Source organism: Sceloporus undulatus, chromosome 2 (assembly GCF_019175285.1).
Source record: "Sceloporus undulatus isolate JIND9_A2432 ecotype Alabama chromosome 2, SceUnd_v1.1, whole genome shotgun sequence".
In the NCBI taxonomy this organism is placed as follows: Eukaryota; Metazoa; Chordata; class Lepidosauria; order Squamata; family Phrynosomatidae; genus Sceloporus; species Sceloporus undulatus.
Window position 1 is genome coordinate 264763299 of NC_056523.1, and position 21583 is coordinate 264784881.

The 21583-nt window shown below is 42.4% G+C and overlaps 1 protein-coding gene and 1 long non-coding RNA gene across 4 annotated transcripts in view; one reads left to right on the forward strand and one right to left on the reverse strand.

Annotated features, from left to right (window-relative positions):
- Positions 1 to 2085: 2085 nt before the first annotated feature.
- Positions 2086 to 19989, forward strand: LOC121921114. Its single transcript, XR_006101845.1, has 3 exons — positions 2086 to 2129; positions 16824 to 16900; positions 19696 to 19989. It is a non-coding gene; the product is annotated as an uncharacterized LOC121921114 (long non-coding RNA).
- Positions 14118 to 21583, reverse strand: part of HSD17B4 (hydroxysteroid 17-beta dehydrogenase 4) — an 86652-nt gene continuing 79186 nt past the window's right edge. For all 3 annotated transcript variants that reach the window (XM_042448674.1, XM_042448673.1, XM_042448675.1), the window contains 2 exons: positions 15565 to 15692; positions 14118 to 14538 (listed from right to left, as the gene is read on the reverse strand). In XM_042448674.1, the coding sequence (XP_042304608.1) occupies positions 14449 to 14538; positions 15565 to 15692 (218 nt within the window). In that variant the 3' untranslated portion in view covers positions 14118 to 14448. The remainder of the gene's footprint in view (positions 14539 to 15564; positions 15693 to 21583) is intronic.

The window sequence follows — 21583 nt, forward strand, 5'->3', positions numbered from 1 at the left end:
TAGAAAGATATTTATAGGTGATGTGTAGGAAAGCTGTGTTGACTAATTAGTATATTCAAACAAATATCCACCCAACAGTGATACCTTATTGCCAACACAGCGCCGCAGAACCGAAGAAGTGCCATAGCAATGGCTATCGCGCCTTTCCAGGGCACAAAAAAGCTGTTTTTTTGCTGCTCCTTTTCATGCACTGGAAAGGCTGGATTGGGGCCACGGCATGGTTTGTTGTAAAGCCCCTAAGATACCTCCCATTATCTTAACTAAGGACAGATACAAAAAAGTGCGGATTTTACTAACATCGCCATTTTTTTCCTGTTGGTATATAACAACTACCTGATGAAGAAGCTAGTGGAGCTTCAAAAGCTTGCAACAGGTAATTGTAGATCGGTTGGCTAATAAAGGTATCACTGTTTGGTGGGGTTTTGTTTGAAATTACTAAGGTGACTTCAAGATAATCTCAAGGAGAAAGGGGGACTTCTGGCCTAGAGAGTGCTGACTAAGTGGGACTCACTCTCTGAAGTTATTGCTCCAAATGAGATAAACATCTGAAACTGGTGTTAATTGGCATGGTTTCCCGCTTACAATGCCTAAATATTGTACAGATCTGAAAGTGCAGATGTTTTCTAAGAGACTCGTTGTACTTAAAAAGTGATTTTTGGCCCACAGGACACATACAGGTGCATATCTCAAGGGAGATACTCTGGTGCTGAGAAGGAAGAAAATTTATAGAACTTCTATTGCCATTATTTCAGTCTCCTTAAGATCAAGGAGGGCTGTGCAGGCCTCTATCTGCATCAGCCTCCCTCAAGACCAACTGAAACCCCACCTTAGCAAACATCTGAGACTGCATAATCATTTCTTCCCTAATGATTTTACATTTTGCAGATATGAAAGAGCTTCCATTGTTCGACTAGAGCCATTGAACCATGGAACTGTAGAGTTGAAAGCAGCACAAGGGTAAAACCCCCTGTCAATGCAGGAATCTACAACTCAATCATTCCTGAGAGGTGACCATTCAACCTCTATTAAGGACGAGAGAGAGAGAGAGAGAATCCCCACTTTTCAAGGAAGCTTTTTGCTGGGGGATATACATTTTGCATTTGTAGTTCAATGCTATTTAGAGTCCCACTGAACACATGGAATTTCCTTCCCTGTAAATGTGCAAAGGACTACTGACTTAGTCAAATTCCACCCCGCGTTTCCTTTTGATAGGAAGCCCATAGCAAGGACAAGACAATCCTCTGGACTGGATAAAAGTCTGCAACTTCCACATATTGGCCAACCAATGCATATGAGAAGGCCACAGATAAGACATGACAACAATGGGAGGTATGATACAATCAGTACAAAAAACAGCAGAAGGGTGATGTTTAAATATCAGCACAAGCTCTGTGGGTGGCTTAAACCATAGATAAGGTAGTTCAACATTTAATCAATCAATCAATCAATCAAAACATTGTAAAAGGACAAATCAGGGCTGAAAGGAAGGATCCCCATGAAGCCACTTGTTAAGGCCAAACTACGCACTAAAAAAATCTTTAAAATTCTGAGCCAGAGTTTAAAAATCATTATTTAAAGATTAGCATGCTAAGTCCAAGGACGTAGCCGGGGGAGGGGGGTTTGGGGGGTCTGGTCCCCCCCTTCAGGCCTGGGGGCATTCAAAGCTCCTTCCTCCCCCCCTCCCCTCACCATTAAAACCACGGAGCTCCGAGAGGGGAAGGGGGAAAGACAAAGCAAGCTCTTTCCCTTTCGTTTCCATAGGAGTCAGTCTGGCTTCCACTCCTCCTCCTCCTCCTCCCTGTGCTTTTGCCAAAATAAAAGTCTCTTCCAGGGAGGGAGGAAGTGAATCAAGGACCTTTAAACTCCTCGCTCCCTCCATCAAAAGCAGAGGACTAGAGGAAAATAACCTGGGAGCAGGGAGGCTGAGAGAGAGAGAGAGAGAGAGAGGGGAGGGAGGGAGGGCAGAAGAATGGGAGGTGAGGAGGCCTCCTCCTGGCCCTGGCAAAGCCAGGAGGAGCCACTGCCGCCCCTAAACTTCTGTTGCGGGGCCTGAGGGAGGGGCCAAAAGCCCTGGAGAGAGAGCGAGGGAGAGGACAGGAAGCTGCCATCCACACTCAAGAAATAACCAGGTTTGGCAGCGATTTAACTCTTTGTGGCTCTTGGCTATGGAATTTCTGGGAGTTAGCATGTTCTGGGGTCCAGATATCAAGGCTTGGCCCTTTTCTGCTCCTCCCAGCCTTGTTTTTTTTCTCATTTTTAAAATAAAAATAAAATAAAACACTTAGCTGGCCCCTTTCAGCATAATCGGGGATGCTTTGATTGAGAGTTCCTGCATGGCCAGAATGGGGTTGGACTGGATCAGGGCCCTTCGTGGGGTCTCTTCCAACTCTAGGATTCTAGGATTATTAATTAACCTAAGGACTCAACTAAAGATCTTGGCCTCTCTGCCCTCCTGCCTTGGAAGCAAAGTCCATTGGAAGACCTCTGGTTTTACTTTGCAAGGAGTTTTTATTTTCTTATTTTTGTCTTTTTAAAAAGTTTCCCCAAAATTCTGCCAGAGGATGAATTGGGGCTCTGGAGTCCTATGGCTCTGCTCCAGGCAATGCTAGACTGCAGGGCCCATCATCCAGCACACCACAGACTGCTGGGAACTCAGTCTAATAAGGTGCACACTGCAGAAATAATCCAGTTCAACACCACTTTAAATGCATGGAAAATCCTGGATGTGTAGTATGTTGTGCACCAGACTCTCTGACAAAGAGGCAAATATCTCACAAAACACAATACCCAGATGTGTTGTTGTTGTTGTTTTTCTTAAACCTGCCTTTCTCCCAATATACAGACCAAGGTGGTGATTTTCCATAGCATAATCTATAGTATATCTTTCTACATGTAGATGGACACCTCCATTAATAATTTGTTGAGGATGCTTTGACTGGGAGTTCCTGCCTAGTGGCAGAATGGGGTGGACTGGATGGCCCTTCTGAGGGGTCTCTTCTAACTATGATTCCATGATTCGTAGCACTCTGAGCCTACTGTGATTTTAATTGTTTTTAAATGTATAACATTTTAAAGTTCATAAAGTCTTATATGCAAGCCATGCACTGATGACTATTGCACAATAATTTTGTATTTATTGATTTTATACCCTGCCTTCTCTCAAAAGAGGATTCTCTTAAAGGGGTTTGTTTTTTATAAAAGAAGGAAGGTATAATGTTTTGGAATTTAAATATGACAGACAGATAGCTAGCTAGATAGATAGAAAGAGTCTTGGAATTAAAAATGTGTGCATGTGTGTATGTAGAGTGTGTTGTGGGTGTGTTGGAATTAAAATCCCTCTTGAAGTGGGAATGAAATGTTGTGTGGATGCAGCCTGGGTTCTTAGCTCAGCTCAGAGTTGGAATGCAGTGTCTCAAAGCATGACAGAGTGTCTCTGAGCATGAACAGAGTGGCTGCCGCTCATGCTTGAACAGCTGCGCTTTGCTTTATCGAGCTGAATTTATCTGATGTAAACGCCTTCAGAGGAAGGACTCAGTTTGCATCTGCACTGAAAAAAATATCCAGTTTTGTGCCACTTATAGCTGTCCTTGGCACCATATTGTGGATGCTGGGACTTTAGTTGTTGTGTGGCACTGACAGAGAAGGCCAAACGAGCTTCTCAAAACTACAAATCCCAAGATTCCATAGCACCGGAGCCATAATGAGCTCAAGTGGTGCACTCTTGTAAACACTCACCCCCTTTTTGTGTCTGGGGGGGGCTTTTAGCCTCTCAAATGGTGGCACTTGTCTGGACCCCACCTCCCAAACCTATCTGGCTAGTCGGTGTAAGGGGTGGTCATTAAAGTTTATGAAAACTAGTAATGTCACTATTAGCATTGCTCTCAAATATGTTGTATATTTTTATGGGGAAAATGAAATAAATATGGCTATCAAAGTAATGCTTTTGCAGCAACAAGTACACATACTCATGCAAAAAGTGATATTTATATTTCCCTCCTGGGTGGTTTCTGTACAGTTCTCCACCTAGCTGAGAGAGTTCAGGAGAAATAGCTTTTGAATCAAACAGCAGGATTTATGGTTCGTTGTATGCCACCATCACTTTTTCCCCAAATATGTCATTTACTTGTTGTTTGCACTTGTCCAAGTTCTTTATTAACTTCAGATATAGTTAATAAAGACTCAAAAATGAGGCTTAGCAATGTGGAGGTGAACTGCCTTTATATCTTTAAAATGTTTGAAAAAAGATTGTTTGCCCTTGTTACAAAGAATAGTAAGTGTGAATGAGATTATTCTTTTAACATGGTACTACCAAGTTGAAGCATACCATTATCACATGTACCCATATCATGTGATATAAACTTGTTAAATCCATCCAATCTATGGGACTCAGCATTTTCAACCATTTTTTCTACCGTGAGAAAAATCTCATAATGGCATTATCCTAGGCTTCAAGTAAAATTCAGCAATGTTATTTTCAACATCTTAGTGCTGCTTTCATCTGTTAAACCATCGGAACAACCTGCTCTACACACATTTCACTTTTTAAGCACTCTCCTACTTAAGCATTAAAAAAGCCTGTGTTATTTTATGTGTCTTTTCCATACAACAGGAAGAAAGAAATGTGCACAAGAGAACATCCTTGAATCCCTGTGCTACATGCTAACACGACTGTTGTGTGTAGTTCCCTGGGACACTTTAAGTTTTGTTTGTTTCTACAGAGAATGTCTGCATGATCAGGATGTTGAGGATGGGATCTCATCTCTTTACACTGGCAAATGGTAATCTCCTGCCCACTTGTTTCATAAGCTGCTTATAAGGGGCTAAATTTAGTGTTAGTTAGGAACCTGTTTCAATCTACTCTAATGGACAAAGTACTGGATTTAGCCCATTAACTAATGCAGGAGCTAGATGAATGGTTCTGCCCCCTGAACTGAGTCCGCATCCAAATTAAAAGTTTATACTACTACAAAATTTAGTGCAAATTCTGAGTTGATTTAGAAGCTTCTTGAGAAATGGTGTCCTCTATCTAACAAAGGGCTTGTGGCCTCACAAGGATAGAGACTATTGGATTACAAAGGAAGTGTCTTTGTTGTGATGCAAATGCTTGCTAAATTTCCTGGAGAATCTCCCAGTTGCCACATGGTCAGAAGGAAGAGGTGCCAGCCGCATATGCCCCTCCATACTATCTTAACTAAGAAGAGAATAGCAAAATGCAGGCCTATGGCTAACATATTCAAAAAATATCCTATTTGGTTTGTAACACCTTCCCTGATGAAGGAAGTAATATCACATGGAGCTTTTGGGTGGTTTTGTAGCTCAGTTCCAGCCTGGGTTGCCATAAGTAGACCTCCAAAACCGGGACAAATGTAGGACAAGCAGGACAACATTTCAAATGTAGGACACATTTATAAAAATGGAGGAACACGCAAAAAATTTAGCTTTTTAGAAATGTTAATATACAATGCAGTTTCTTAGGCTGATCAAAAGGGAGACATTTGACATTATTCGTAAGACAGATCACGGAAATGTACTCCCTTTCTGGCCACCCCCCCTCCCCATTCCAAACAGACAATTTGAGCATTGAACATGGCTTATTTAACATTGCCTCTTGCATATTTCAGAGGCTATTCCACAACCAAACCCTTGGTCAAGGGACTTTGGTTTCTTTATTTTGACTTGTTTTGTCTGTATTCCTCCCCACTAAATAAAGGAGACATGAAATGGATTAGTGGGTACAATTGTTAAACAAAAAGTCTTGTGAGACTCGTAGCAAGAGGTGCACCATGTTAAGAACTGCATTAAGCACATACTAGATGCCACACTGCTTTCACTCTCATCACTCCACTATGGAATCCTGGATTGTAGTTGTTGTGGTGCCAAGGCTGGGCTTTGAAATCTCAGGCATAAGAAGGCAAAAGGCATGGCTGCATCTACACTGGAGAAATAATCTGGTTGAGACCACTTGAAAAAACTTGTCCTGTCATGTGGAAGATGGAGCAAGCTTGTGTTCTGCTGCTCCAGAGACTAGGATTCAAATTGCAAGAATATTTTAACTAAACTTTAGAAAGAACTTCCTGAAAGCTGTTCCACAGTGAAACAGACTGCCTCAGATTCTTCCTTGTCAGAGATTTTCATGCAGAAGGTGGGTGATTTTCTGTCAGTGGAGTGGCAAGGATTGGGATAAGATGGCTCTTCGGATCCTTTTCTTCTCTATGTTTTTTTCTGTTACATATTTTTTTCACCTAGAGCTGTGAAATCTCAGGCAGTGCCCAGCAAAAGGTATTGTTGAAGAATGCTTCACATTGAAGTTGTTGTCCTGTGAAATAGGTAGGGCTGGCTCAAGACATTACACTACCCTTTCTTGACACCCAATATTTGCCTCCTTAGGTAGTTGTTTCTCTCTGGTATGGTTGGCCTAGTCGTGTTACAAAGGTTGGTGTCACTCGATGTGGTAACTCATGGTGTTACCCTCATGGACCTCCACCTCTACCTCTGCCTCCCTACTCACCTGACCACAATTCAGGGCAGCAGCTGGCACTGACAGCCATGCTGTTCAATTCAACTGTGTTAGCACACCGGGGAGTCAAGGTGCTGCGTAGGAACACCATTGCACTGCTCATGGGCACATGACCTGCCCATTCATTGCCATTTTGTTTAATTGTTCAGAGATGTTTTTATCTCAGTTCAATATTGGCTTCAAATGCAGGGAGTCATTAAACCCTGAAATGTTCATTTTTACAGTCATATTCCTGCCACCTAGTGCAGGGCCCACTGCCTGCACACCCTACTGATGCCACTGGACTAGCCCTGGAAACAGGGGGAAGAACCTGTTCCAAATTAGAGCCTATAATTGTTGTAATTAGTTAAAACACAAAGCAGGCATCCACATACTGTATTTAATATGCTAACAAGATTTTCTTTGGCTTGAAATAAGCACTAGGAAAAAAAGCCTATTTTTTTTCTAGAGCTGGCTCTGCCATTAGATAGAATGAGAAGGCTGCCCCAGGCAGCCAATTTGGGTGTCATGAAAGGACAAGTTAAGTATTATTGCATTTCAGTTAGTGATCAGTTATCATGGCTTGCCTTGGCAGCCTACACTTAGCAGTGGCAAGGGAGAGGGCTGCTGTTTTGACTCAGGGAGCAAAAGGTCTTACTCCAGCCCTGATGTACATACAAGTACTAAGTTGTCCATAAGTTTGCTCTATGATGTGCCATCTACTGTAGGTGACTGGATGAGGGAAAACCGACTCAAGCTGAATCCAGGTAAGACGGAGGTACTTGCTATAGGAACCCCGAATCCAGGAATGGAGTTGTGTCAGCCAGTTCTGGATGGGGTCAAACTTCCCCTGAAGGATTCTGTTCACAGCTTGGGGGTCCTCCTTGACTCGTCGCTCCAACTGACAGCTCAAGTGGATGCGACAGTCAAGAGCACCTGCTATCAGCTTCGTCTGATACGCCAACTGCGCCCCTTCCTGGAGCCAAGGGACCTGGAAACAGTAGTACATGCAATGGTAACCTCTCGATTGGACTTCTGTAACGCGCTCTACTTGGGGCTACCCTTGTGCCAAGTTCAGAAACTTCAGTTGGTACAAAATATGGCAGCCAGATTGATCACGGGAACTTCTAGGAAGGACCATATAACTTGAAGTCCCTGTAAATAATAATAATAATAATAATAAAAGCTTTATTTATATACCGCCCTTCTACAAAATCAGGGCGGTGTACAACATTTCACACAATACAATAAAACACATTATAAAATGTACATTCAATTAAAATAAACAGTAAAACAGCTCCAGCCAGCTTGCCATTGCTGACGAAAAGAAGAGGGTGGGGTTTTTCGGGGCGCACATCAGGGGTATGCCTGCTTGAATAGAAAAGTCTTCAGCCCCTTTTTAAACTGGGCCAGGGAGGTGGCTGAGCAGAGCTCAGTGTGCAGAGAGTTCCAGAGGTTGGGGGCCGAGGTGGTAAAGGCCCTCCTAGAAGTAGAAACTAATCTGACCCCTGGAACCCTTAACAGTTGCTGCCCAGATGTTCTGAGTGTGTGGGGCGGATTGTATGGAGAGAGGCGGTCCTCAAGGTATCCTGGGCCCAAGCCATTTAGGGCTTTATAGGTAATTACCAACACTTTGTATTGAGCCCGGAAGCGAATAGGCAGCCAGTGCAAGCCCTTAAGCACTGGTGTTATATGACTGGCCCTGGATGTACCAGTGACCAGTTGGGCTGCCATATTCTGCACTAGTTGCAGCTTCCGGGTATGGTACAAGGGTTGCCCCATGTAGAGCGCGTTGCAGAAGTCCAAGCGAGAGGTTACCAGGGCGTGTACTACAGTTTCAAGGTAACTCTGGCCCAGGTAGGGACGCAGCTGGCGTATCAGCCGAAGCTGATAACAGGTGCTCCTGACCGTCGCATCCACCTGCGATGTAAGGTGGAGCGACGAGTCAAGGACCACCCCCAGACTGCGTACTGAGTCCTTCACAGGAAGCGTGATCCCGTTCAGGACAGGTGGAACCACCGCCATCCCCAGGCCAGGAGAACCTATCACGAGCACCTCTGTTTTCTCTGGATTCAGGCAGAGTCTGTTTTCCCTCATCCAGCTCATTACCGACTCCAGACAGGCCACGAGAGGAGAGATGCCATCCCCGGTCACTGCATCAGTCGGAGACATAGAGAAAACTATTTGGGTGTCATCAGCATACTGATAACCCCGTGCCCCATGTCTCCGGATGATCTCTCCCAGCGGTTTCATGTAAATGTTAAAAAGCATGGGAGACAGAATGGCTCCTTGAGGGACCCCAGATATAAGGGCCCTCTTATCGGAGCACACATCTCCCAGCTGCACCATCTGGAACCTCCCAGAGAGGTAGGACCGGAACCACTGGAGCGCAGTGCCCCCGATTCCCACCTCTGCCAGGCGCTCCAGAAGGATACCATGGTCTATGGTATCGAAAGCCGCTGAGATGTACAAAAGCACTAACAGGGACACGCTACCCCTGTCAATGCCCAGACGGAGGTCATCGACCAAGGCGACCATAGCAGTCTCAACCCTGCAGCCCGCCCGAAAGCCGGTTTGAAATGGGTCTAGATAATCCGTTTCATCCAGGATCGATTGAAGCTGGATTGCAACCGCCCTCTCGATCACCTTCTCCAGAAATGGCAATAGCGAAACTGGCCGATAATTATTATGCATCATGGGGGTCAAGGAAGGGCTTTTTAAGCAAAGGTTTTACTGTGGCCAATTTTAAGCTTGATGGAAATTGCCCATCCCTCAAAGATATATTGATGATCCGGTGCAACAATGAAGTTATTACCGGTCCCTCCTGAGCAGCTAGCCATGAGGGACAGGGATCGAGAGAGCAAGTTGTCTTCCGAACACTTCTAAGGATCCTGTCCACATCATCAGTACTAACAGACTCAAACTGATCCAGTTTAATAGAGTCCACGGAGGCTCTGGATACCTCTTCTCTAGGCTCTGCTCTAATGCTGGCGTTAAGACCTTCGCTTATCCGAGAGGTTTTATCCGCGAAGAAGTTGTTAAATTGGTCACAGCAGGCCTTAGAAGGTTCAAGGATCTGGTTCAGGGTGGGAGGGAGCTGAGTTAGCTCCCTCACAACCCTGAACAACTCTGCTGGACGCGACTCCGCGGACGCAACACGAGCACCATAGAACGAATTCTTAGCTGCTCGTATCACCTCTCCATAGTCCTCCAAAAGACGGTCTAGGAGAGCCTTGTCGGCTAAGCGTAGGTGTTTCCACCAGATGTGCTCTAGCCGTCGCAGCACCCGCTTCCTTGCCCGAAGGTCTTCCGTATACCAGGGCTTCCTTTTGGAAGCAGGCCTGAGAGGGCGCTTGGGAGCGATACTGTGTATAGCCCTGGAGAGATCTGTATCCCAGGTGTTAGTCAGGGCATCAACAGAATCGCTGTCATTTCCAACCATGTGCCCCTCTAGGGCTTCTTGGAACCTTTTGGGTTCCATCAGCCTTCGAGGGTGGACCATTCTAATAGGTCCACCACCCCCGGGAGGGATCTGGGTAGAAGCCTTGATTTTCGCCTCCACCTGTACTGGCTGCCTATTAGTTTCTGGGCAAAGTACAAGGTGTTGGTGATTACCTTTAATGCCCTACATGGCTTGGGCCCAGAGTACTTGAGGGAGCGCCTTCTTCCCTTTGTCCACCCCGCACACTAAGGTGGAAGAAATCTACTACTACTTTCTGGAAGAAATCTACTACAGCCAAAAAAATCTAGGCTAACATCAGTTTTCCAGAGGGCCTTCTCTACTACTGCTCCTAAACTATGGAATGACCTGCCGGAGGAGATCCGTCACATTTCCACTCTGACAGCTTTTAAGAAAGCACTCAAGACGGATCTCTTCCGGCAGGCCTTTCCAACTTAGTTACCCTCCCCAGATACAGAGATATTGTCCGCTCATTTGTCTATTCTTCCCCACCTGTTTCTGCCTTTTTTAAAATGCTTTTAATGTTTTTTATACTATTATTGTTTAATTCTGTTTTAGTATTGGGTATGGGGAGCGGTAGGTCTAGGGTTTGATTTTTAACTCTATTGTAATTGATGTATTTTATTGTTGTAACCGGTCCGGATTCTTCGTGATTGGGCGGGCTATAAATAAATCTTTATATTATTATTATTAGGTGCATGCCACTTCTTTGCTTTCTTCCTGTAACCCTATTTAATGCCTACATCAAAAGAGATCCTACTGTTTCACATGTCCAAAACCAAGCTTGACCTGTTCCTCAGCACTGGGAGTGATTTATAAACTCCCAGAAAAGGTTACAGAAACACCAGAGTCAGGAAATGTGGTTCATGCACTTCCTGTTCTAAAGATTAATGGATTGCATAAACGTGTCCTTTAAGAGCAATGAGAATTTTTTAAAAAAATCTCACAATTAGTTTACTTTAAGCTACGATTGTGAACTCCTAGTTTTTTGTTTTTTTCTGGAGAAGCGGTGGGAGGATTATTACTTCCCTGAATGTGCTGAAAACTTCCTAGTTTCACGGCATCATTTTGACAATGCAGGAGTGACCAAAAAAGGCAATTTTTCTCCCTTTTGTGTCTTCTATAAAGAAAAAAAACCCATAGCTTTGCTGCTACCAAATTTCAGCTTTGTCGTAGCAAATTAGAAGAGACATCTAAGACACAAATCCTTCCTTCACCATCTACATGCCTTTCTCATCTTAGGAAGCAATCCCTCCCCAAGAATAAGGTTTCTAAAATAATTCTTTTTTGATTAGAGTTCAGACCATGCCAAAGACAGTTCTGTTATTAGATACAGTGTTTGTGTACTGTTTTCATGAGTTCAAAGAGAACCTAGTTTGTTTGTTTTTTAAAAAGTTACATGCCATACAAGCCTTAAAGAAATGTCCAAAGGCTCAGCTGGCCCATTACACCTCAAGTAGGGTTGTTTATGAGCTAGATGTCCAACAAATAACCAAGCAATCCATGTTCCAGAAGCTGTTTGATCACAACAGCCCCTTGAGGCAGAAGTCATTTTTTATGGGAGTAACAGGTAATATTTGAACTCATATTTTTGTTTTTGCATCACTGGCTCTCACCTACTCTCTCCCATGGGTCACTTTCTGGCCCTTCAGACCAATTATATATAATGTTTCTTTTGCTACATTAGATATCAGCATCCTCTTCCTCATACGTCTGAAATGCTAAAGTTCCTCCCTTTCAGATTTCTTTCGCTATACTTTAGACAGAACTAACCAATAGTAACCAAATCTATTCATTTGAAATGTGGTGATGGAGAAGAGTGCTGTAGATACGAGGGACTACTGAAAAAAGAAGTGAATGGGTATTAGAACCAATCAAGCTCAAGGTCTCAATAGAAGTGAAGATAATTAAGCTGAGGTTGTAGCTTTTGGATATATCATGAGATGGTGTGGCTCATGAAAGAGATAATGCATGGTAAACAGGCTGTAGGAAAAGAGGGAGACCCCATTACAGGTGGATTCACTAAATCAAGGAAGCCACAGCCATGAGTTTGGGAGATCTGAGGAGGGCAACTGATGCCTGCAGCTATTGGAAGTTTCTCATTTATTGGGCCACCATGAGTTGATGTCAATGGCAAATAAGAACAGCAGTGCTACCAAATTGCTACTGGTCGTATTCAAGCACTATGTTATCTGCTTGCATTTTAATATTATTTTAATATTGCAATAATATTAAATTAATTTTCATCACACTGTAGCTAATTGGATCCCATATATAGCTGCAGTGCACCATAGTTTTTAGATATTACTGCATTTAGATATTACTGCAGTGCACCATAGATATTACTGTTCAGTTAAATATGTATAGTGAGGACATCATCATAAGCCTTTCAGAATAAATGGCATTCAAGTATACTCCAATGCAATATTAACATGCTTTAACTAAACTGCCTTTGCTGTTGTCTTTGAGAGATCTTCTACGTCACCCCCCCCCCCCCTTTCCTCACTGCTGACCAGTGAGCACATGTAGTCTGGGTCGCAGCAAGTGTCTCAGAAAAATTAGAAGCACCTAGACTGAGGATAGCCTCTTACGTCACAGGAAATACAATCCTACGAGTTTGGAAAGGAAGTGCTAAAGTGGGATTAAAGTCAAAATTATATGCCATAGTATTTCCAATTTCTATGTGTCACTGTGCAAGAAAGCTGACAGGAAGATTGGTTCATTTGAAATATGGTGCTGGAGGCAGGTTCTGTGGATACCGTAGACTGCCAAAAAGGCAGCTGAATGGGTCCAAGAGCAAATCAAGCCTGAACTTTCACCAGAAACCAAAATGATTAAGCTTTCATATGTTGGACACATCATGACATGATAGGACTCACTGCAAATGATAAAGTAGGAGGCAGTAGAAAAAGGGGAAGACTGCATTACAAGTGGATAGACTCCATCATGGAAACCATGACTTTGAACTTGCAAGACAAAAGTAGGGCTATTGATGACCAGTGCTCTTGGAGATGGTTGCCATAAATTGAAGCCAACCTGACAACAAATAGTAACAAGAATGACAATAAAATGAGGATATGAAGTAGCAGACTTTATATAAATCTAAACCAGAGCTAGACAACTGTGATGAGTCTAGGGGAGAAATTTTCTGCACCTGGAAACCTCCAGCGGTTGGACAGACTCCCCGCAAAGAAAATAGAACCAGATGAGGCTGGATCTCCACTCTGGGATTTTGAAAAAAATGCATTTCAAAATGTGAAATATTGCACGGAGGAGGCAACCTGTTTTATAGCTGAATCATTATTTTTGAAGGCACTTCAAAGAGGCAACATTTTTGTCAGGAAGACTGAAAAGTTTAAAAGACTATAAAAGCAGGGTTGGGGGCCTCTTGCAGCCTTAGGATCGCATTTTGCCTACCCTAAGCTTAGCCAATATCACTTTGACCTTTGGAGGTGAACTCTGTCTTCCTTCAACTAGATTGATGTCCATGCTTCTCCTGCTTATGAAAAGCAGGGTGGAGTACATGAGTATTACTCTTACAAGGAAAATAAAACATAGTAGTAGTGAGAGGGGGCAGGAAATGGTTTGGCAAGGGATCCAGCACTGACCTAGACAAGTCACCATCAGAAACCAATCTTGAAAGTAATTTGTTGAATTCCTAATTTGCTGCTGCTCATTGCCAGGCTGTAATACCAACATGCAGCCTAGCCTTTCCTAGTGGTGGCTCAATGTCTTCTTCCATAGGCATATTAGAAGATGGATTCAGATGTGAAGAGGGGGCAAAACAAGTCTATGCAGCTAAGCATGCTGTGTGGTGAAGTTAAGAGGAAGATGAATTGCATATCTCTCCACATGTGCTTCAGTATTTTAGGTCAGGCTTCCCCATAGTAAAGGATTTTGGGAATAGTAGATCAAAACAGCTGGAAGGCTAAATGTTCCCCATTCCAATTTTAAAGTATGCATCTGCAGGAAAGGCAATTTTGTGATTATTGCCTTTGTATACTGTCTAGACAATAACAAACAGTAGCAACCACAGAGGAGGGAGCTGCTAGTCTCTGCAATCCTGTTATCTAATTCAGGGTGGAGTGCTGTCCACCAATACCTAAAGATATACACATTCTTTCAAAATAATGAACCAAAAATACAATTTAAGGCAATGAATTCAAGAAGATGTAAAAAGTATGTTTTATTTAATTAAGTTTTAATTTCATACAGAAATATATTAACTACATATGTTTTAACTGGAAGAAGATCTCAAGAATGAGTAAAAAGTTTAAAAATTTTAAACAGAGAAGAAAGAAGGGAAAAGAAGTTCAATATAATGTTAACCCATTGCATCTGTACCAATTATCTGAATCGGCAAGAACTGAGGCAACTTGCATGTTAGCAATAAAAGTCTAAAGTCAGAAGTTATGTAATGGAAGATTTGCATAAGGTTTCAGGTTATTCTGAAAAAGAAATGGCTCCTTTCTTCTTCAATCCAGCAGGGAATTCACAGCTTCGCATACTGTTGGAGTATCGTCCCCAGCTTCTGGCTCAGCATGATGTTTCCTTTAACTTTTAGCTTACCAGACATAAATGCCTACAGCAAGCAGAGGGAAAAAAAACAATTAGTCTGCCTCCTCTCCTATGCTTGTGCTTTCAAAAACAGTTGCAAGAAAATAATAAGGCCTAACCAAAAATTAAGCAGAATAAAACATCTACTCTGAAGAAATCTAATACTATGACAGGATCGATGCTATCTGGAGAAGGGGATTACTTCCTTCTTCTGCCTTGCTTCCATCATTGGTCCTAACTGTTATTGGAGTGAGAGTTATAACAATAAACAAGACTGTACATTCATGTATCACCGGAGGACTATTTAATTAACAGATGCCGAACAATTTAGGTCCCAAGGGCTACATATGAAGTTGACACACAGGCCATACACACTTACCTGGACACACACATTATTGCACACAAAGACACATACAAGCATCCCAGCAATCCCTTTTCTTTGGATTGCGAAGAGGTAGAGACACTTCTTTCCCCTTCCCCCGCCTTCATGATCCTGAATCAGATCATGTTTTCATGACAGCTAATCAAATCAGGAAAAAAGTGGTTTCTATGAAATTCCTAGTATATCAGAAGGAAGGGGGGAAATTCAGCCATGTGATATATGGGGGCAGCTGGAAACAGGGGCTGACTCTAGAAGCCATGAGGCTGTGCACCGCAAATCCAGCCTGAAAACTGAAGAAAGAATATGATTTCAAAACAGAAAGGAAGCTGTTACAGGCTTGAGCTTTCCTAGGAATATTACTGTAGCAGACAGTTTACAACACATTTCCCCTCTGCATGGTCAAAGCTGCACATTTACTGCTGTTGAACAGAATCATGTGCACCTGAGTTGACAAAGGTTCTAGATATAGTCAAAATCAGAATTACAGCTTAGGTGGTTGAAGATGAGAAACGGTTATGTTTGTTCTCAATGTGGGGAGATGAGGGCCCCTAAGCAGGTGTGTATTTTAGCATCTCTACGTGTCTATGAATGAGAACGTGTTACTTTAACATTAATGGTCCACTTGAAAGGTGAGTGTTTGCTATGACAGAATTAATTCTACATCCGTACCTTTTGTGGATTGATCTTGCCTAGCACGACATCCATAAAGTCTTCATCTGACACAGTGAAAATGGTGTCAGCTTTTCCACGGGCCGGCCCTTGGTACAACTCCCCAGAGCCATTCTTTAAGTCTATGGCTGACAAAAAGAAAGACATTTCATATAAATAAGACAACAAAGAAAAAATATCTGTTACTTATCTCTTGTATAGAATTTACTGGCTTCTTGGAGAAAGGAAGAAAATGTGATGAAGAAAATCATGGGCAATGTTTAAACTTGACTGCTTCTCAGAAAATAATTTGCCTATCTACTGCTTTGCATCAATCCGTGTACTACACAGAACATTAAGAAACAAAATGAAAAGAAAAAAAATTAGCAGCTATTTATTGGCAATAGAATTAATTTCTGAAGTTAATTAGCCCTAATACTTCCAACCCTGCCCCTCCAACCCCAAAACATGCTTCCTTCTAAATAACATGAGAACTCAAGAAATTTCAAGTACAATAAATGTTGAAAAATTCTTTCTCTTACTACTTGGCCCTGATTCCTAACCATACAATACCTTAAATCATTTTAATTTATTAATACCCAAGTAAAAAAATCTACCTAATTATGCACATCCTGTTCAATCATTCTAGTTACCTGCTGTGGTCGAGTTCTGTGTCACACAGTGGTTGGATTTATAAGATAAATGCACCTCCTTGTCTAAGCTATCAGCCCTTGTTTTCCCCAGGCACCTGGGTCCTTTGATCTCATTCACAGTATGACAGTCTGTTTAGATTTCCATAGAATCCTGCAACCTACTCTCAATTAAGTATCTGACTGAAGAGGCTGTGCATATGCCTTGGCGATTAATTACTTGGGGAAACTGTTTCTGTTAAAAAGCAATGGTGTGATCCAGAGAAGTGTGCCATGATCTCTCTATATGCGGTCCTTAAACAGCTGTTTCCCAAACAGCATGAGCTGTGGTGTAGAGGGGTTCAGGGTAAAGCTGTTCAGGAGGCGGGGGGGGGAGTAAAATTCCTCTATGCAGACATATTTATCTGAAACATTTTTATCTCACCTTCCTAGGTTTGAAGGGAGCCAAAGACAGGAACCATAATTAAATCAAAAACAATTTTCAAAGCGAGTCTGACAGCTCATGCATATAAAAAATGTAGTAGTCATGTGTTCTCTGAATTTTAAAAAAAATCAAGAATTGGGTAGTACTTTTATTACGGCCACCAAAATGTCGCAAAAGTCTGTGAATTTCTCAATTCTCTGTTCTAGATCAGAGACTTGGAAGGAAAGGTGTATTTTTTGGAAGAGTTCTGGAGAACTTGAAATCTCATACCCCTTCAAAACATGTAAGTGCAGCCATAAAGCTCTTAAAATCAGTGCCTTTGTTCCCAAATATCATGTTAAAAACATGATCCACTCACTAAAACTGAAGAGGGAGTGGGTTGAAGACAGACATATTAAAGTATGTGTTGTGCTATTGAACAGCTTATGAATAGGATGTTTCTCCTTCAAGCACATCACCATCACTGTGAATTATGGAACAGGCTGGAAGCAGATTCTGGACAAACAAGAGTTCTGTACACAACACCTCTTCAAAAAATTAAGCCCCATTGTTGCTCTGCCAAGGATAGGAAGTGTGAGGCCCTCAGAATATGTGTCAGACTATAACTTAGGGCTAACAGGAGATTGAGTCAAATAACCTGTTGGGGGCTATGCATTCTCTACCCTGTGAGTGACTATTTCCAGTGTCACTGTTATCCACTTCCAGACTTCCATGCAGTGATTGGAAGGTTTGGATGCATGCAGCATCCTTCATGTAATCAAAAGTCCTGGACAGCATAGGAACCCTGCAGAAAAGCCGCCATCCATTCATGTTTATCTATATGCATTTAAGTTCCTCATTCACACCTTCTGCCAATGCATGATGGTCTGGGAACACAGTTGGGAAGAACAATGATAAAGCCACACACACCCCTCACACATTCTTTGAATGTGTGGTGCATACTTTCTGAAAAAGATAAGCGCATAATTAAATGAATAGCCAAAATTCAATTGCTAGCCTCAACTGAAATAGACCCAACAAATAAATCTCTGAACGATTAACTCAGTATTTATATAATCTCATTGATTCAATTAGTGCATGCTAGCTGGTACTTGCAACCGGATTCAGACCATGGAATTCACTGCCACAAGATTTGGCAATTGCCCTGCAGCCTAGATGGCTTTAAGAGAGAATTAGACAAATTCATGAATGGAAGATTAAAAGGCTTATAGCTAAATATAGAGAATAAAATAAACAAAATGTGGCTCTGAGATTTAAATACAGTAGGGCACTCTGCTTAGGTTCTTCTATCAACCAAGGAAAAATAAACACCTGTATAGAAATAGGTTTTACTTTTCACTGATCTCCTTATGAATAATCTTCTAGACCAGTGGTCCTGAAACTGTGCTCTTTAAGGGATTTTGGACTTCAGCTCCCAGAATCCAGACTATTGGCCAACTTGGCTGAGGCTTCTGGAAGTTGAAGTCTAAGATCTCTTAAAGGGCACAGCTTGGGGGCCACTATTCTAGACTATAGTGCTAAAACTTTGTAGAAAAATAATCTGCAGTTAGTACTGTATTCTCAAATAGTTTAAAAAGGAGGAAAAAGGTAAAAGAAAGAAAACAGATACCAAATTTCTCTGTTAGGGTTCAAGCAGATGAGCGGCTTGGGGCAGCCTATGGCCGCTCCAGCAGCAACCAAGCCTTGACTGGCACAGCACCACAGCAACCAGACACCTCAGTCCTGCAGTCGGCAAGTGCTGTGGTCTCCAAAGGACCACTGGCAAGGAGCATCTCCCCCCCCCCCCCCCCCCCCCCCCCCCCCTGGGTCTCGGCGGCCGCCTCCCCCCCCCCCCCCCCCCCCCCCCCCCCCCGCCGGGGGGCGCGGGCTGCGCCCCCCCAGAGCGCCCCGGGGGCACCCCCCCCCCCCCCCCCCCCCCCGCTGCTTTTGGAGCTGGGTTTGGGCTGCATTAGCCAGCCTCAGCACAGCTTCCAGACGATTCAGGGACATGTATCATCTTTTTGCCCATCTGTTTCAGGCCTTAGTATGACATCCGTTCAGACAAAATACATACATTCCTTAATACTGTACTGAACTCTTGTGTTTGGAAAAAAAAAAACAAGTCACTGCTCTGAAGGTAACATCAAGTACCATGTCCCACAGAAATATGCTGGATCCTTTCCACTATATCCTGTTAAATGTTACCAATAGGAACATGTCAATCAATTTATTTACTATCAATAGATCAGTCATACAGATAAAGCAAATCAGATACAATTAACATCAAATTATAAAAAGTGGATATTATTAGCTAAAGATCAAGTATCCTCATCAATAATTTAAAATTGACCATTATACAATTTTATATTACCATTTTATACCAGCAAGCCATTACAGCTGCACAAAAGCCAGCCACTTCAATTGTTACCAATGGACACGGCCAATAGGAACATGAATCACCCACACATTTATGAAAGCAGCACATTCAATACCTCCCACCACCACCACCAATAGTGCAAAAAAATGAAGAAAATATTCATTTAATTTTTTCATGATGAATTTCAAGGTCAACTATTATTGTTTAAAATAGGCGTCCTAGGTTTTTTTCCCCCCTAGCACACTATCTTTTCTTTGTGAATGTAGACATGGTAGAGTATGATGCAGAATTTTTTGTTTTCCAGTGGAATTTATTTTTTATGTTCAATTTCAAGGGTATCTTAAATCTCAGCCAAGTATCTCTCCTTTCTTTACGGAACACCAACAATTCCTCAAAGTGTCTGTTTTCCCAAAGTCCTATTTCCCACACAAAATGCACTGCCAAAATGATCTACTATAAGGCATATAAGCTGTCAGGCATCGTGTTGCCTCCAATAGAGAATGTTATGACAAGATTTTGCTTTGCCAATTCATTTTCACATTTTTGCAAATTTTCAGAGGCATTCCTTCTTCCCTGACTCTGCCAGAAAGTGTAAAAACAAAGCTATTGCCAAGTTAATGTTGCTTCAAGGACCTGACATCTTTAATTATGATATTGTAGCAATTTCAGCATCAATGAGACAACAAGTTGGAAACTGTTTTCTTTCTTTCTTTTGTTTGTAGGCTGTCCTATGAATAAAAGCTCTTCAAATCGAATTGGTTCGATTCAGAGCTTGGTGACTACAAATGGGCCGGTGGAAAAGGCTCCCCTACCCGCTTCTCACAACAACAGCCTTTTCAAGGTCCTGGAAAATGCTACATGGGATACTGGTAGTGTGGGAAGAAGGGTGGAAAACCATTCTGAGGCATTTCCCATAACGAATCCAAGCCTCTATGTCTGAAGCACTTTATTACATTTTAATAAAAAGAATTGAGAATACTACTCAATAAATCTCTCAGGTTCCAATTTGATTCATCTTCCCCCCTCAAAAAAACCACTCGCCCCAAGTTCCCTCATTTTATCATAACAGAAACATAATAGAGATTTTGAAATTACTTATCCATATAATGTCATTTGTGGTATCAGCTAGCACTGGCCAACCATAGAGGGTTGTGGTATGACTGAGGCTGCAATCTTTATATATAGCTAACTAGGTATAATCTTACTCAGGGCTGACATTTAGGTATAGAATCCTAATTCACAGAGTTGGAAGAGACCATAAGGGTCTAACCCTCTGCCATACAGGAATACATAATCAAAGCACTCCTGACAGATGGTCATCCAGCCTCTTGTAACCCAAAGAAAGGTGCAGTGAACTGGGAACCCCCATCAACTGTGTCAGCTTTTCTTTAGCTATTGGGAGAATCAGCTTAAGCTTGCAAAAGACTGGGTAATGTTAGGGCTGTTTGCACCTATGTATAACAGTTCACACTAAGGAGGACTCCAGATTTGGGGTGAAAAAAATAAAGTTTTGTTTAGAAATATACAAGAGTGCAATGAAACACGATGGTAATTCAGACAGACACAGCATTCAGAGCTAACCAAGATGAAAGTACAGAATGGGATAGGGGAGTTTGAGAGGTGTAGAGAGGGCAATATTTACCTGCCCAAAAAGTAGATCATGGAAAATTGGAAGTGCAACACAGGGAGGTGGAGAATCTCTATAGGCTAGGCTTGAGGACCAATATTTATACTGGGGATCCTAGCCTCAAGTAGCGTGCTATCTTGAAAGATAACAAAGACCCTATGGTCTTCCCAGTAATTGACAATGGTATTCCAGACCAGTTGATGGGTTTAACTTTAGGGTTACACATACAACAATTTGATTAGAACAACCCTAGGATGAAGGGATAAGGAAGTTGGCTGGGAATACGACAGGGGATAGGTAGGAAGCAATGGATTGCTGCTTTGGTGAAATGAGACCTTTGTCTCTCAGTGCAAAAGGGCCTGGGGAAGGAAGGAGTAATCTGCATACCCACTTAGTTTTGATAGCAGTATTAGTTGGGTTTTATACATGTCCTCAGGTCTGCGCTCCTTTCTGATGGGAAATTCATCTGATGTTCCAAAGGTAATTGGGATTTCTAAAGAACATGCTGGCTCCAGATATGAAAATATGGAGACCCCAAATACAATGGAGAATGTACAGTGTGTATTAAAACCCTCAATTGAAAATCCCAAAAGAGGGAGACTCCCATACTATGAGGCAGTGTATTCCATTGTCGAACAGCTATAACCGTCAGGAAGTTCGTCCTAATGTTTAGGTGGAATCTCTTTTCCTGTAGTTTAAATCCATTGCTCCATATCCTAGTCTCTGGGGCAGCAGAAAACAAGCTTGCTCCAGCATCAATATAGCCCCTTTTCTTATTTTTAAAGATGGGTATCAAATCACCTCTTAACCTTCTCTTCTCCAGGCTAAACATACTCAGTTTCTTAAGCCATGCCTCATAGGGCATCGTTTCCAGACCTTTCACCATTTTGGTCACCCTCCTCTGGACACATTCCAGCTTGTCAACATCCTTCTTGAATTGTTGTGCCAAGAACTGGACACAGTATTCCAGGTGAGGTGACCAA